At 37.3% G+C, this 15,313-nt stretch overlaps 3 protein-coding genes across 4 annotated transcripts; 2 read left to right on the top strand and 1 right to left on the bottom strand.

Annotated features, from left to right (window-relative positions):
* The first annotated feature begins 358 nt into the window (after window positions 1-358).
* Window positions 359-2,191, top strand: LOC108139060 (RNA-splicing ligase RtcB homolog). The gene is made up of 2 exons (XM_017261681.2): window positions 359-1,754; window positions 1,882-2,191. Exons 1-2 carry the CDS (start codon window positions 462-464, stop codon window positions 2,107-2,109), a joined length of 1,521 nt encoding a protein of 506 aa, XP_017117170.1. The 5' UTR covers window positions 359-461; the 3' UTR covers window positions 2,110-2,191.
* A 569-nt stretch (window positions 2,192-2,760) lies between these two features.
* On the top strand, window positions 2,761-6,939 carry LOC108138864 (ras-related protein Rab-9B). Its single transcript, XM_017261388.2, has 3 exons — window positions 2,761-3,241; window positions 5,173-5,367; window positions 5,917-6,939. Exons 1-3 carry the CDS (start codon window positions 3,050-3,052, stop codon window positions 6,289-6,291), a joined length of 762 nt encoding a protein of 253 aa, XP_017116877.1. The 5' UTR covers window positions 2,761-3,049; the 3' UTR covers window positions 6,292-6,939.
* On the bottom strand, window positions 6,938-14,072 carry LOC108138862 (alpha-tocopherol transfer protein-like). 2 transcript variants are annotated; one of them, XM_017261387.2, is made up of 6 exons: window positions 10,708-10,835; window positions 9,877-10,021; window positions 9,513-9,692; window positions 8,345-8,439; window positions 8,128-8,281; window positions 6,938-7,711 (listed from the first exon to the last, which is right to left on the bottom strand). In XM_017261387.2, exons 2-6 carry the CDS (start codon window positions 9,878-9,880, stop codon window positions 7,224-7,226), a joined length of 921 nt encoding a protein of 306 aa, XP_017116876.1. In that variant the 5' UTR covers window positions 9,881-10,021; window positions 10,708-10,835; the 3' UTR covers window positions 6,938-7,223. The 2 variants fall into 2 exon arrangements, with proteins under 2 accessions (XP_017116876.1, XP_041566426.1); XM_041710492.1 differs by lacking the exons at window positions 9,877-10,021; window positions 10,708-10,835 and adding an exon at window positions 13,981-14,072.
* Between the last annotated feature and the right edge of the window lie 1,241 nt (window positions 14,073-15,313).

Below are 15,313 nucleotides of genomic sequence, written 5' to 3'. Positions count from 1 at the left end.
GAATATTTTAATACTTTATATTTTATATACCTTGTGTACCAACGAGGAATAATTTAAAAATTCTTATATGCTGATAACCTTTTACTGTTATTTTCGAAGTGCAAATTTTAAATAACGGTTTTGTTGTAACCATCTTATAAATATTGCAATAGTTAAAAATTAAAACTTTTTAAAATCACATACATTTTTTTAAACATAAATAGTTTTAATTGCAAATCTTTTTCATTAAATAGATTTAAAATTTAAAGAAGTATAATGAGCTTATAATACATTAACGGTACATTTGAAATGAGAATGGTGTGAAACGTATATTTTTGGGAACCAAACGGTATTTTTTGTTACTCTACCTTGGTCACACTGCATCTCCATTTCATGCCGGCAAGCAATGCAAAAGTTGACGAAATAGCGACCATATAAATAGCAATCGATTAGCTGGCAAAGTAAATCCCCGCAAGATCAGGATGGTGGTGCGGCCGTACAACGATGAGCTCAAGTACCTGGAGAAGGTGAGCGACCACTGCTGGCGGATCAAGAAGGGCTTCCAGCCGAACATGAACGTGGAGGGGTGCTTCTACGTGAACAGTCGCCTGGAGCGCTTGATGCTGGAGGAGCTGAAGAACTCCTGTCGTCCGGGCGCAGTGGGTGGCTTCCTGCCGGGCGTGAAACAGATAGCCAATGTGGCTGCCTTGCCGGGCATCGTGGGTCGGTCCATTGGACTGCCGGACATTCATTCCGGCTATGGATTCGCCATTGGCAACATGGCCGCCTTCGATATGGACGATCCGCTGTCCGTCGTGAGTCCTGGCGGTGTGGGCTTCGACATCAACTGCGGCGTCCGTCTGCTGCGCACCAATCTGTACGAGAAGGACGTGCAGCCGGTGAAGGAGCAACTGGCCCAGTCCCTGTTCGATCACATCCCCGTGGGCGTCGGCTCCAAGGGCATCATCCCGATGAATGCCCGCGATCTGGAGGAGGCCCTCGAGATGGGCATGGACTGGTCGCTGCGGGAGGGCTATGTCTGGGCCGAGGACAAGGAGCACTGCGAGGAGTACGGTCGAATGCTGAATGCCGATCCCGCCAAGGTTAGCATGCGGGCAAAGAAGCGAGGACTGCCGCAGTTGGGAACACTGGGTGCGGGCAATCATTACGCAGAGATCCAGGTGGTGGACGAGATCTACGACAAGTGGAGCGCCTCCAAGATGGGCATCGAGGAGACGGGCCAGGTGGTGGTGATGATTCACTCGGGCAGCCGAGGCTTCGGCCACCAGGTGGCCACCGATGCCCTCGTGCAGATGGAGAAGGCCATGAAGCGGGACAAGATCGAGACCAATGACCGACAGCTGGCCTGCGCCAGGATCAATTCGGTGGAGGGTCAGGATTACCTGAAGGCCATGGCAGCGGCCGCGAACTTCGCCTGGGTCAATCGCAGCTCCATGACATTCCTCACCCGCCAGGCCTTCGCCAAGCTGTTCAACACCACCCCAGATGATCTGGACATGCACGTGATCTACGATGTCTCCCACAACATTGCCAAGGTGGAGAACCACATGGTGGACGGCAAGGAGCGCAAGCTGCTGGTCCACCGCAAGGGCTCCACGCGCGCCTTCCCCCCACATCATCCCCTCATCCCGGTGGACTACCAGCTCACGGGACAGCCCGTCCTGGTGGGTGGCACCATGGGCACCTGCAGCTACGTTCTGACCGGAACGGAGCAGGGCATGCATGAGACCTTCGGCAGCACCTGCCACGGAGCGGTGAGTTTTTATTAGTTTGTTTTAAAAATACCTAAATTAATAGCCCAAACTTTTAAATAATTTTAGTTTTGTGAGTTAAGAATTTAAATGAATATATGTGAACTAATGACTTATTTATGATCTTTAGGGTCGCGCCTTATCGCGTGCCAAATCCCGCCGCAATCTGGACTACAAGGAGGTGCTGGACAAGCTGGATCAGATGGGCATTGCCATTCGCGTGGCCTCGCCCAAGTTGGTCATGGAGGAGGCCCCTGAATCCTACAAGGACGTCACCGATGTCGTGGACACCTGTCACGCTGCGGGCATAAGCAAAAAGTGCATCAAAATGCGACCTATTGCGGTTATCAAGGGCTGATCTTAAAATGCGACCTATGGCGGTTATCAAGGGCTGATCTTATTTATTTTTGTGATTAAATCAATAAAGATTTATAATAATATACCATGTTCCTTTAATGGGTAAGTGTTATAATAATTTGTCCGTATATTGAATGTTATTTTAGATTTTACAGGAGTCCTACATTAAAAGCATTACGGTTTAAATGGTTGGCTATTGAAAATATGCTTTATTCTGTTGAGCAGGGTTTTTTTTAACAAAAATTATACAAATCTGACGATAAAATATTATATTTAAAACATAACTTTAGAGAACATTCTATAATTTCGCAAATATCTATGTGTTTTTATATATAATGCTCAAGTTTTGGTTTAGAAACTAAAATTATTAACATTATTCTTTTTTAGACTACAAATTATGAGATAGAAACATTTTTATTTTTTTAAAAGAGTGGTCTAGGCCTGAAATGTATAGATTTTCCTATGTTTTCCTTACAATATAAATAGTAAAGCTTATATCCTTCGCGTACTTAGGTTTATTTAAACTAATATGCTTACTAAATATATAACAAGGTAATAGATAATGGTCACTCTAAATCGGGTCTCTGTTAGCGGCAGTGCTATCCCCCAAAAGCCCGCATATTGTGCCATTAGCACCGGTCTGTTAGTTGTCAGCTGACAGCCCCTTCAATTGGACCTGCTGCTCAACGGCGCGGATTTCTATTGAGTCCCGCATTCAAAATCGTTGTAGAAAAAACTGTTAGTTTTTTTTTTTGTAAAGTACACGACGGATTGTAATTGAAAAAGTGCAAGTAAATCGATCGAGAGTCGTGGGTGTAATTTAAATTGAAGAGTAATTGCAAAAACCGGCAGTTATTTTGTAGTTGCGCAGTAGTGAAAAACTGAAGAAATCTACTCACTGTTGCCGGGCTTAATTGTAAGAATAAACAAACACAGTCAACATGACAAACATGAGGCCACCGCAGAAATCCAAGTTGCTGAAGGTCGTCATATTGGGCGATGGGGGGGTTGGAAAGTCCGCCCTCCTCACCCGCTTCGTATCGAATCGCTACGAGGAAAACAATTTCCACACCATCGGTGTGGAGTTTATGAACAAGGATATAGTCGTCGATGGAGAGCGCTTCACATTGCAGGTTACATACTAGAAACTATTACCAAAGTAAATACCATAAATCAGCAAAAAAAAATAGTTACGTTCAGTTTTCGGGCCGTAGAACTTTTGCAATGTGTGCAGCAAATGCAACAGTTGGGCAAGATAACGACAAGCCAAGCGTATTTCCTTTGCGTGTAACACCCAATCTTCCCCCTCAACTACTTTTGGCCCCACGATCCGATCCACCGGCATATTGTTGATGTAAACACTTAAAAACTGAACAACGATCAGGCTTTGTTTTTCCCTCCCTATCATTTGTTGAACAGTGGTCAAATAAAATTTAAACAAACTGAAAGACATATTTTTTAAAATTTGTTCTATAAAATTCTGATAATTTCTTAAAAAGTATTATTTTAATTTTTTCATAATAATTTCTGAATTTTTTTCTTATAAAAATGTATTGTCTTTATAATCTATCATAATCAGTAACCTTATTGGTATTGTAAGTAAGAAAAAAGGTACCACAAATGTTAAAAAAAATTTTGTTTTTGATGAATTTGAATTTGAAAAATATTGAGTTTTTATTCTATTTAGTAGTTTTATCAAATTGATGATAAATATAATTATCAATTTAGTAATTTAATCGTCTCTTCCGTAGATTTTATGAAAGTTTTTATCAAGAAATGCACTACAAAAATAAACATTTTTACACCGCATTTTAGGTAATCCAAGTTAAATCCTACAATATTCCACTGTACCTGTACCTTTGTATATTTATATCAGTATCTCCTCCATCTGCCCCCATGCCCACACACACATATAGGCATTAAATTTCTACTCAATTAACGTCGAGCTTGGCATTGCGAAAAAAAAAACAAAAAACAAAAAACCAAAATAATAACAATAATGACAGTTCCCTCTATTTGCTAACAAAGTGGAGACTTTGTTTTATTCGCCGCCGCAGTTTTTGTTCTCAATCTTATCTGTTTAGCAATTGTTTTTCATTGATGCTTGTCGCTTGTCTTTTAAATTATCGAAACCATAACAAAATATTGTTCACAGTTCACCAAGCTCGGCAACTTATAAATATTCAAGCGCGTTTCAGTGAGTAAGCAAAGTGCAGCCAAAGTGGCGCGAATCGGAATAATGATTCTAATTAAATCAGTCGATTTTACCGGGTATAGAAAAAGCAGGAATGCAGAATGTTGGATGATTAATCCCACAGGAATTTCGCATATTTTGAAGCCAGATTTTTCCAAAATGGAAGAACCTGGAAAATAAATGTAGTAGTTCATGGTTCGCTAAACCGCATAAGAACTCGCAGAAAGTACACTTCCCCGGCTTCTCTGCAGCGAAAAAAATGGAAATCACTCTGGTGTTTATTATACTGTCTATATTTTCATGTTACCATGGAAGCACTAACAATTTAGAAAGGTCAGTTTACTAATGGTTTTCGAGGCCAAAATGTACATACCCTTGTTGGGGGTGCTAACAATATTTCTAGTGGTTTAGAAATTCGTTTATTAAATAGTAAAATGGGGTTTTAAACCATTCTAAAAATATGTTTTATAAAATAACTTAGACATAGCTTTAAAGCTATAAATACTTAAATGTGTAAAATGTTTAACAAATAGTTAAGGTAATCAAAATCTTTAATTACTAGTAGAAAACAGATCCAATGATTTATGTTTGAGTAATTTGCTTATCACCGCCACTTTTTTTTTATCAGTTGTCGGCCTCTAACTACCTTTAAAACTAAATATTTGTTTGGCACACAAGGCACATGCTGGTATAGTGTAAGTGAGTCAGACATACAAAAATCAGCCCAATTTTGGACACTTGCAATGATTCCCAGCTAGTTCTGTTTTAAATCGAATGCAAATTTCAATAGACCGCTGATTGAATCGTCAATTCAATCAAAGTTAATTGTCGCCTTTGTCTGATTGTATATATTTTTCCCACACTTCACAGATATGGGATACGGCCGGTCAGGAGCGATTTCGGGCGTTGCGCACACCTTTCTACAGAGGATCGGACATCTGCCTGCTCTGCTATGCCCTCGACGATCGGGACAGCTTGAAGGGATTGACTCTGTGGCGCAACGAGTTCCTCAACTATGCAGACGTGGACCAGGACAAGTTTCCCTTTATTGTGGTGGGAAATAAGGTGAGCACTATTGAGAAAATTTGAAGGTTTGGAATTGATAATTCTAGTTTATTTTAATTATTATTGCATTTTAACCCCTGCTAATTTTTCAAAGCGCTTTCTTTTTTAAAACAAATAAAAAGTTGTTCAATTTTGTTATGCATTATTGCTATAATAAACAATTACTTGTAATGATTAAGTTTATTTTTAGTTTTAAACTTTTAACTGGGCATTATAAAATGTAGTATCTAATAAAAATATTTAGTTTCGACCGTTAAAAATTTTCTTACTCTATTACGTCTGTAAGCAGTATATTAAAAAAATAAATATTAATGGAAGAAGGTTGAAGAAGGCAAATGCAACACTGGTTTTCTTGAGAATCAAAAATTTTTCTTTTGAGCGAAGCTTTTAATACAAACTTTAGTTGTGGAAGCTGCGAGTCATGAATTGATTTTAATTATTATACAATTTTGTTTAAACAATATATAAAAAACAGAAATACTTTCATCTAATTTAGAATCCTGTTTAAATTAAATTAAATTAAAATTAAATTCGTTTTCCCCGTTTCAGAACGACCTTCCGGCGCAGAAGCGGCAGGTGAACTTCGAAGTTGTGCAGCAATGGTGTGCCGAGCAGAAGATCGCCTGCCACATCGAGACGTCCTCAAAGGCGGCCACCAATGTGACGGAAGCCTTCGTCCTTGGCCTTCGCCAGTGGCGGCACATGGAGTGCGTGGCGGAGGCGGAGCTGCGCCAGCAGGGCGACACCATTGACCTAACGCGCCCCATTCGCCTCGTGCAGCGACGCATCTGTTGCACAGGCGGAGGTGGAGGCGGAGGGCAGGACAAGGATGCGGATGCGGATGGCGATGGCCATGATGCCGCCATGCGAAGTGCGGGCAACAAAATGTTCGCCAAGGCGCCAGCCACCAATTATAGGCTATGAGCAGACAGACAGACTGGAGCTGTCAGGGAACTTACGCTTAATTTAACCACTTGCCCCACCGGGTTGACCTTCACAGCTTTGCATTCCGCGGGGGGGGAAAGTGTCCCAGACCAAAAAGTAATCAATCGGTGTTGCTTGCATACAAGGCGATTATCCTGAAGCTGATGATATTCTAAAGAAACGATGTTTTTAAACGAACTACTTAAGAGCGAACGGCTTAGCTTTATGACGCATACTTTTGCCATGAATTAAAAAAAACTATTAAGTTCGAAAACTTGAAAGAATCTATTATGAATTCTAAATTATTACTTTTATATGTATCGTCAAAATAGGTCTTATGTAAGACATGTTTTCATTTCGATCCGAATAAGAAGTTTCACATGTAAAACTATTCATTTAATCGAATATACTAATACTGTATTACAGTCAAAGCAAGTGTCCTTTAAAAAACAAACAAGCTTTTGGTGTCTTATAGAGTATGAAAAAAATTATACCAGATTTATACAAAACAAAAACATTTTTGTACAACAAAAGTCTAAAAAAAATATATATTTAATTGATGGCAAAATTTCAGAGTGCCTTAAATGTAGCTATCTGAAAAGTGAAAACCCATTATTAAAAAAAGAATTTGAAAATGTGCATCATGTATATACGAAAGTGTGTGTTTATATTTCAACAATTTGTTTTAAAATGAACAATAGTAACATGGTATAAATAGGCTTACCCCGGATTAAATATAATTGGTAGGTATAACACTTTCTCTGGATGCGATCGAGGCTCCGATTCTGATTAAGACTAAGGCAACTTCTAGGCGCTATTCACTAAGAGGACAAGCGTATGACAGATCGAGTGCTTAACTATAACGTGTGCTTAAAATTGGGACTTGGGGGAGTTAATTATGTTACATATCACTTGCAGCTCCTGGCCACAGATCACTTCTTCTTGTAGCCATACGAGTTGATGGTGTCGAACTCGGAGTCGCATTTGAGGAGCAACTGGTACCACTGGTCACCGTCGATCCGGCTGGCCTCCCGGAATCCCCCGTATTCGGCTGGCAGGCATTTGGGCGACATGTACTTGTGCAGGGACTCGCGATCGGTGCCATGGAATATGATGCGGCTGCGCAGCTTCTCCTTCAGGAAGGGCTTGAACAGGGCGAATACCACCTGGAAGATCTTCGGCTGGTTCACAATGTGTATGGCCTTGATCCGCAATGGCACCGAATCCTGCAGCCAGTCCACAATACGCTTGGCAAACGGCGGCGTAAACTGCCACGTTTGCTGCAGACTGAGACCATCCATGTCGAAGATCACAACGGCACCGCAGATCTGCGTTTCCGGCTCCAGCATGGCCGCCTCCAGGAAGAGTACGGCCCCCTTGAACACCTCATCCAGGGTCACCTGCTTGTGCTTCCAGCGTTCTATAATAATAATAAGATTAAATTAGATTAAATGATCTGTTTAGTAGTTCTCAAGAAATCTCGAAGAAGGGGCTTACATTTAAATATTAATCATTTGATGCACATTAAGTATAAGCAGAATTTTTTGTAGTTAACGTTAAAACCCATTATTATTAAAATCAACAGTTAAATTGATTATCTCGTAGAAAAAAAAACACAAAAGGCAGTTCCTTTAAATTTGGTTTAAGAAAAAGGCATAGATCATCTGATCCACAAAATAGAGCTTCCTTATAGTCAGATAAGAAATATAAAAATATGAAAATAATATACATAAAAGTAAACTTTGAGACATCAAATTTGGTCATTAATTAAAACAGTTTTCTCGAGAAACCTGTTATTAATCGGATTAAATATAATTATTTTCTTTGAGTACTTACTGCCCAGTTCCAGAACCAGGATGCGACGACCACATTGATCTCGATTGGGGAAGACGGTGAGTATGTTGTGCTTAAAAATGTTTGCCTCGTTCGAAGGCTTCAGGTTGTTGTACACATCAGCGTGTTTCACCTTGAAGGAGTAGTATCGCTTGATCTATTTAAGGTTAAATATAAAATTATTATGTAAATGTAGTTGTTTTTATAAATCAAAGCTTACCAAGTCGCGAGCACTCTCCGGATAATACTTGCAGGGCCTCAGATATCTAATCAGCCACTCCTCGTTTCCCTTGGGATAGTGCAAATCCGTCTCCGCTGAAATATGTAGTATTAATAGATTAATCAACCACACCTTTTGTATCATAAAAGCTTTTTATAAAAACCCACACTTAAATTAAGATGATCGATCGGTTGTACAGAAGCAATTAAAAGCGAATGTTATTCTGCTATATGATTGAGTTATGCAATATAAACCTCTCAAGGGTGTGCTAGTTTTACCCCTTAACTTGCTATTAGTGACACGGAATCGAAAACTATAATATAGCACTTGAAGGCTGTAAAAAATATTGTAAAAAATGTATGGCAACCACATTACTTGGGTTTATCTCCAAAGGCGATAAATTTTTAATTTAGTAAAAATAACCTACAAAAGTAGATACTTAATATTCAATATTACTTGTTACTTCTAACATGAGAAAAAATTAATTGAAATCAGAAACCGGATTGTACAAACATTAAAATAACAATTAAAACCTGTTGAAGTATCAGTACTAGAAGATTAAATCAGAAAAAAATATTCAATATAAATGTCATATATGTACTTATAAATTGTTTTTAATATTTTAAACTTCGATCTTAGCTTATTTTTGAGAGGTTACAATTGTAAATAATCAGGTTATATATATGCAAAATCAAAATCAAAATCGCTGTTGAATATTGCGCTTTAGCCGGCAATCATTTAACAAAGTGGAAACACCTGAATAATTAATATAAAATATTTGTTTTTTAATCAAATTCGCCTGTGCTTGTTAAAATAATAATCAAGTGATTCAAGTAAGCAACAGGTTTCATTTATACAATTAACTCTAAACGAGCTATATCGAAATAAATATTACATTATTGATATTTACATTATCAAGTTGTGATTTAATATAATTATTGTAGTTATCCTACTGACTTTCTTGATTTAATTTAGGCTTTATAAACTTAAAGATCGATGCAATATTTATCATTTACAAGCTAAACAGATTTTAAAAAATATATTTTAGATACCAAAAATATATTTTATATTAAAGTACGAAAATATTAGTTCTTTGAAAATTAATGATTGATTTAATCAATCCTGTTCTAAGCTAAATTAAATGAAACCCTTCCTGGTGATTACTTACCCTCCAGGAGACGGGCCAGCTCCTTGGCGGCCTCCTTCTGGCGCTCGGGAGTTTCCCGCAGCTCCTTGATGGCCACCTCCTTGCCCTGGGCCGTGGGCTCGCCCAGCTCGAACTGGAGCGTATAGTCGCCCAGCTGGAGTGTGGGCAGTTGGTCGATATCCGACAGCATTGTGGGCACTCCTGGAAGGAGAGATGCTATTACTTAGATGCTATTAGCGGAAGCTCCTGCACTTTGAGCTTGAGCGACAGGTTTGTTCATTAAGCGCACTTGGAACTTCGGCTCCAACTAAATAACTTAAGCTAACTGACAACATTTGCCAATTAGTTGTCCATATAATGACGGCAGTACTTCACAATTACTTACTCATTTTGCAATTGTTGTTGCTCTCTCCGCTCAAATGAAATTATTCTGGAATAATTTGCAGTTTTTTTCCTAAGCGCTTCGCTTTTTTTAAAATTGCAATCTCAAGTTTTAGTTTGCCTAATGACAAAATGACAAATTTTGCACGCTATTTATAGGAAAGAGGGTAGAGATTTAAATCAATTAATGAGACAAGTGACTCGGAACCGGCTCAAGCGTGAAACTGCATTGATTTTCTAGACTTCTCCACCGATCGATAGCAATATTGATCACCTGGCCAACCTTCACCTTGACATTCGCAAACTTATAACGGAAGACGAAGCAAGAGAATTTGCATTTTTCGCAAAAGATAACGATTATCATGGCTAATGCAATTTTTGCAGAGATGAAACATAGATTTTTTAGAAACCTTGAACTCAATTCTCGAAACTCTTGACACGTTCTACTTGAACAAAATTCTAGTTAGGCTTGTTTTTCAATTACAAAACTAGTACCCAGGGTCTGTGAGTATATTATAAAGCAGTCAGAAATTAGCGCTATAGATTTCCCAACTTGCTGCTGCCTAATGAAATCAAATCAGAAATTAGCGCCATAAATTTTCCATCTTGTTGCGCAGCTCCAAATGAATTGAAAACAAAAGACTTGGAAATTAGCATGCGAAGAGTTGACATTGAAATTTTCTACCAAATTCGATTAGATGGGCCAGGTGATATGCTAAAGATCTCGTCTATTTTCGCATTCATAAGTGTATTTTTCAAATATTAATATTTTGGCCATGCAGCTGGCTGGGAAAATACAACATCTTAAATAGTACACACGGATCACAACACAAACCGAAACTTGTTTGGGCTAAATGGCTAATGGTTAATAGTTAGTGGCTAACAGTAATCCGCGAAGACGGTCTAAAAACCAGCTGGGAGATACGCGTGCAACGGAGCCGAAAGCCCAGATGAAACTGTTGCGGCCAAAAGCGCGAGTCTCAGATTTTATGCCAGGCCAAGAATCGAAACTGGATTTTTTTTTGGAAGAGAGCGCTCAGAGAGTGGGTGTAGCCAAACGATGCGCTTCGAGTTACGAGTGTTGCCAAAACAGATTATTTTCTGATATTAATTATAGCTTTTTAGAAAACATACAAAAAAAAATGTTGTTTCTTAATTTTTCTAAATTATTTAGTAGGAAACTCTTGTCTTTTTTTTCTAAATTATTTAGTAGTAAACTCTTGTCTTTGGTGATTACAAAAGGACGTATATTTTTTGGCAAGCGGCAGTAACAGGGACACCCTGAAAAGTATGTGCTATTTTTAAATTGTGAAGCAAAGGTTTTTTTTTTTTTAAAACCTTTAGTTTAAATTCATGCATAAATTTCCCCAAATCTTGAAAAATTGTACAGATTTTTACTTTTACTAAGAGCTTTTTTATTTAATGTAACTTGTTCATAAGTTTTTAAATAATATATTCATTTGAAAAAAAATTTTTTTCTCATAAATAAGTATATGTATAACTATAATTTACATATAGTAGTTAAATCAAAGTAAAACAAAAAATCACCATTAAAAAAGTTTATATTTTACATGGACAACACTATATAAATCTGAACTTGAGCATGACGTTCACGTGTGTCCACCTGAGAGGAGAGGTGTGAGATATGTGGAGTTTACCCCGAGAGAGAGAGAGAGCTTAATCTGGGTGCATCGTCATTGGGAAATGATGCCACCTGAAGCCGGTTTCAGTTTCGCTTTCAACCTCAACACTTTCCGAGCTTTGCCTAATTTATTCGGGTTTTCTTTGAGTGTAATTGTTCAGAGTACAGGGCGCTTGAAAATCCCTCGGCATATAGGCATTTCCTACGGCGACCCTGAAACTCCGCGCTGCGCTATCCGGTTTCAATGTTGCCCTGCTCTACGCCAATTAATGCTTACACCTGTTCGACAAAGTTACACTTGGGGTCATGTCAATATCGCATTGTCAATCAAAGTTATTGGGACTTTCCCAATTACGCGATTTATGCCTAATGCAGTCATCTAAAATTTATTGTTAATTTATTTTACTAAAGAAGGAATATTTGCAAAACCTGTTTTTTGATTAGCTTCATGCTTTTTTTTTAATATTCTATAACTTGTTTTTTGCCAAATGTAGTTTTTTTTTCAAATTGAAATATATATAATTAAGAAAAGTAACTATATAACGTACAATAGATGGTTTTCGAACTGAAATTGTAAAATGTCGAGTTAAAGAACAGACATTAAATTAATAACTAGGTCAGAAACTACACGAATTACCCATGTTTTTTTATTTTCTTAAAGTATTAATAGTTTATGTCCTATTTTTGTAGCGCCAAGTGTACATATGTCGGGCATATTTGGTATAATTAACACGTCTCAAAGCCCAGCCACCCTGTGTCTTGTGGACAGAAAATGTTTCGCCCGGTTTTGGACAAATCGGTTCAAATGCGCGATCGCACGTGCGAAGACTTCGGCCATTCATGGTTTTACGCTTCGTTAATTATATTAATACTCTCGATTTCATTTGGGTCCAGTTTTGGACTATTTGTCTATTTTTAATAACGAACTTGAGGCGACTGCTGACGAAAACTGGGTGCTATAAACCGGCGACAACGGCGGCTTGGAAAAAAGCTATACCTGAAAGCATGTAATATGACTAATTCTGGGGTTAAGACCCCTTTGCAATGTCAGCCTACGCCCTTCGGTTTCTTGCAGAAAGTAAAAAAAACCCTACATGAGAAACTTGATTTTGAAAACCTGACAATGGCAAGGGCAATTCCAATGTACAAAGTGCTTTGACCTTACTCTTAAGAAAAAATGTACAAGTAAGCATTACTAAAAACTGGGAAAAGTTAAGTTACATGAAAACCTGTCTTTAATATTTGGATAACTTACAGTTAAAGTAACTTTAGTTCTTTATGAGCAAAATTAAACAGTTATGAACTAAATTTAAAAACTAATTAAGATGGTAGAATATATTAAATGTACCCAAATAAATTTACTACTTTTACTTCTATTTTCTAACTAAAAATAAGGTTGTCATTTTAAAATTTTTGCCAATTTTAATATTAGGCCATATTCAAAATATACAAAAAATTTAGCTTATTTTAAAATACATAGTTTTTCTTTAAATAAACACAATTTTTTCTGGTTATTTATGTAAGAAAGCAAATCTTTTTACTTAATAAAAAAAACAAATATTATTTATATAATTTGTAAATAAGTTTTCAGTGTATGACCTTAACTGTAAGCATGCGCATTATCTACGCCCACGCTTTGCCAATAAACTTTGCTGCTCTAGTGCAGATAATTCTAAGAAAATGTTTCAAGTATTTTTTAATTTTTATGTGTATATGTATATATATATATATTTATTATATATAATGCAGGGAGTTTTTACTGTTCCTCACCAATACGGTTACATTTTGTCGGAAAAGAGGGCGCCGCTTCAGAGGGCAGGCACCTCATCGCAGATGCAGCGGTCAACATTGCCATGACGATGCAATCAAAAACACGGTACAACTACACAAAAAATCAGCTGAACACGATAAGTTAAAGGTATTGCACATGCAAATGCCAGCGCAAATAAAATAATATATTTTTTTTTAATTTGTTTAGGCCGGGAGCATCGGATCGAAGGCACAGTAAATGGGTCAATGTCGGCGAGTTACTGAACTTTACTTGAAATTCTCGACCGACGAACGCAAAAAAGGAATACTTGCAAAAATAATGAGGAAAACGAAATGCAAAAAATACAGCCAGTCAGTGATGGCCACTGTTATACAGTCACAACTCTGTAAATCACACCACTAATCATGTCTATAGATAAAATAAAATCCTTTTAATTTTCAAAAGGTGTCCTAATTTTTTTTTTTTTAATATTTTTTAATTGCTTATCAGCTTATTTGCTTAAAATAACAACATCCTGATTACAAGATTAGCATTCAATTTGTTTTTTTTTATTTGTACTTTTGGTTCAGGCAAAATAGAAGTATAAAAGTAAATTTCCGCATTTAAAAAACATCTAAGAAATCCAGGTTTTATAAGTTCAAATAAGAGAAAATTCTAAAGTTCGACACACAAAATTGTAATTAACATTTACCAACCTTAGTTAAATCAGCTAATCCAAAGGTATAAGTGTGTGTTCAGCTTTGAAATCCTTTTTGGGCCCTCTTTTGACAGTGATATAGTGAGCTTGGATCGCGTTTAGAGACTGAAAATATAGAGCTGCTTGTCAAATCGTTTTATAGCCGCCCCTTTTATGTGCACGCGCTCATTACACATATAACAAAGTTATCAAGAAATGTATGTCGGTCGGAATAGTCGGGCATTTAAAAAAGGCCACCGCGATTTAATAGGTCATTATAAGCGAACAGAGTCGAGTCAAAGAGCGTTAAAAGATCACGTCGCGAATCGCCTATGGTCATCTTTGTTTTTTTTCGGTTTCTTTGCATAAGTAAAGTTTAAAACTTTTCTGTGAGCTCAGCATAAATTTTATGCTTTTTCCATGGTTTTAAGCACTGTTAAAAAATTAAGTTAAGTAGCCCGATTCTCACAGTGTAGTGCACTTAATCGATTCTCTACAGCAGTTAACATTATTAAATATAATGTTTAGGTAAATACACTGAAATCCAACTTATTCTTATAACGCTCTTTTTAAAATCGTAAATTTGGAAACAAACAAAAACATTCCCAACAACTAGGGAATGTTTAAGAAACTTTTTAGCATATTGTCTTTAAAGAAATAAAACAGATTTAATTTAGTTTAATTTCACTCAATTGTTTCCAAGGCAAAACCTTTATCATTGTTTGTTGATCAAAATTGTTCATAAACTCAAGCACTTGCAAATTGTTAACTTTCTTTTTTTAGCAATAGGTGTAATTAAAATGCAGAATTTTTCACGAAGTAGATAATTTTTGAATTGGCATTTACACTGGGTTATTTACACTCGCTTTTCGGAGAAATTCTCTTGGAAACACTTGCGAAAAATGCACTTCCTGTATTTATTCTAGAACGTAAACCGAAGTACACTTTTATAGTTTTTCACACATTTATACTTTTTTTTCGTGATAAAATTCCATTCTGTAAACACAGGTTTTGAAGAGTTTTTAAGGCACGTTTCACCATTTTTATATAAGGATTTATCGGTGGTAATATATTCTTACACATTCGCACAGTGTACCGCTGTTAATCTTCTGATTGTTACGCGACTTGGACGTAATTAGACTTGAACTTTTGAACGCTCCGTACACAACTAGTTTAAAGACTAATCGCCATTGTGACTGAGTAAAAAACTTGTTTTAAATCTCTCTTACGGGTCGTGAATGTGGTCAGCTTTGCGGGTAGTTAATACTTGGGTTATCACTCTTATTCGACAACAATGATTTTCTGGCAGGCACAGGCAGTAGCTACTTTCGACTTGCGTGTCCGCCTTCCAC

Source organism: Drosophila elegans, unplaced genomic scaffold, assembly GCF_018152505.1.
Source record: "Drosophila elegans isolate 14027-0461.03 unplaced genomic scaffold, ASM1815250v1 contig_814, whole genome shotgun sequence".
NCBI classification, from domain to species: Eukaryota; Metazoa; Arthropoda; class Insecta; order Diptera; family Drosophilidae; genus Drosophila; species Drosophila elegans.
The sequence above is the reverse complement of the archived record's forward strand: the minus strand, read 5'-3'. Positions and strand labels throughout refer to the sequence as shown.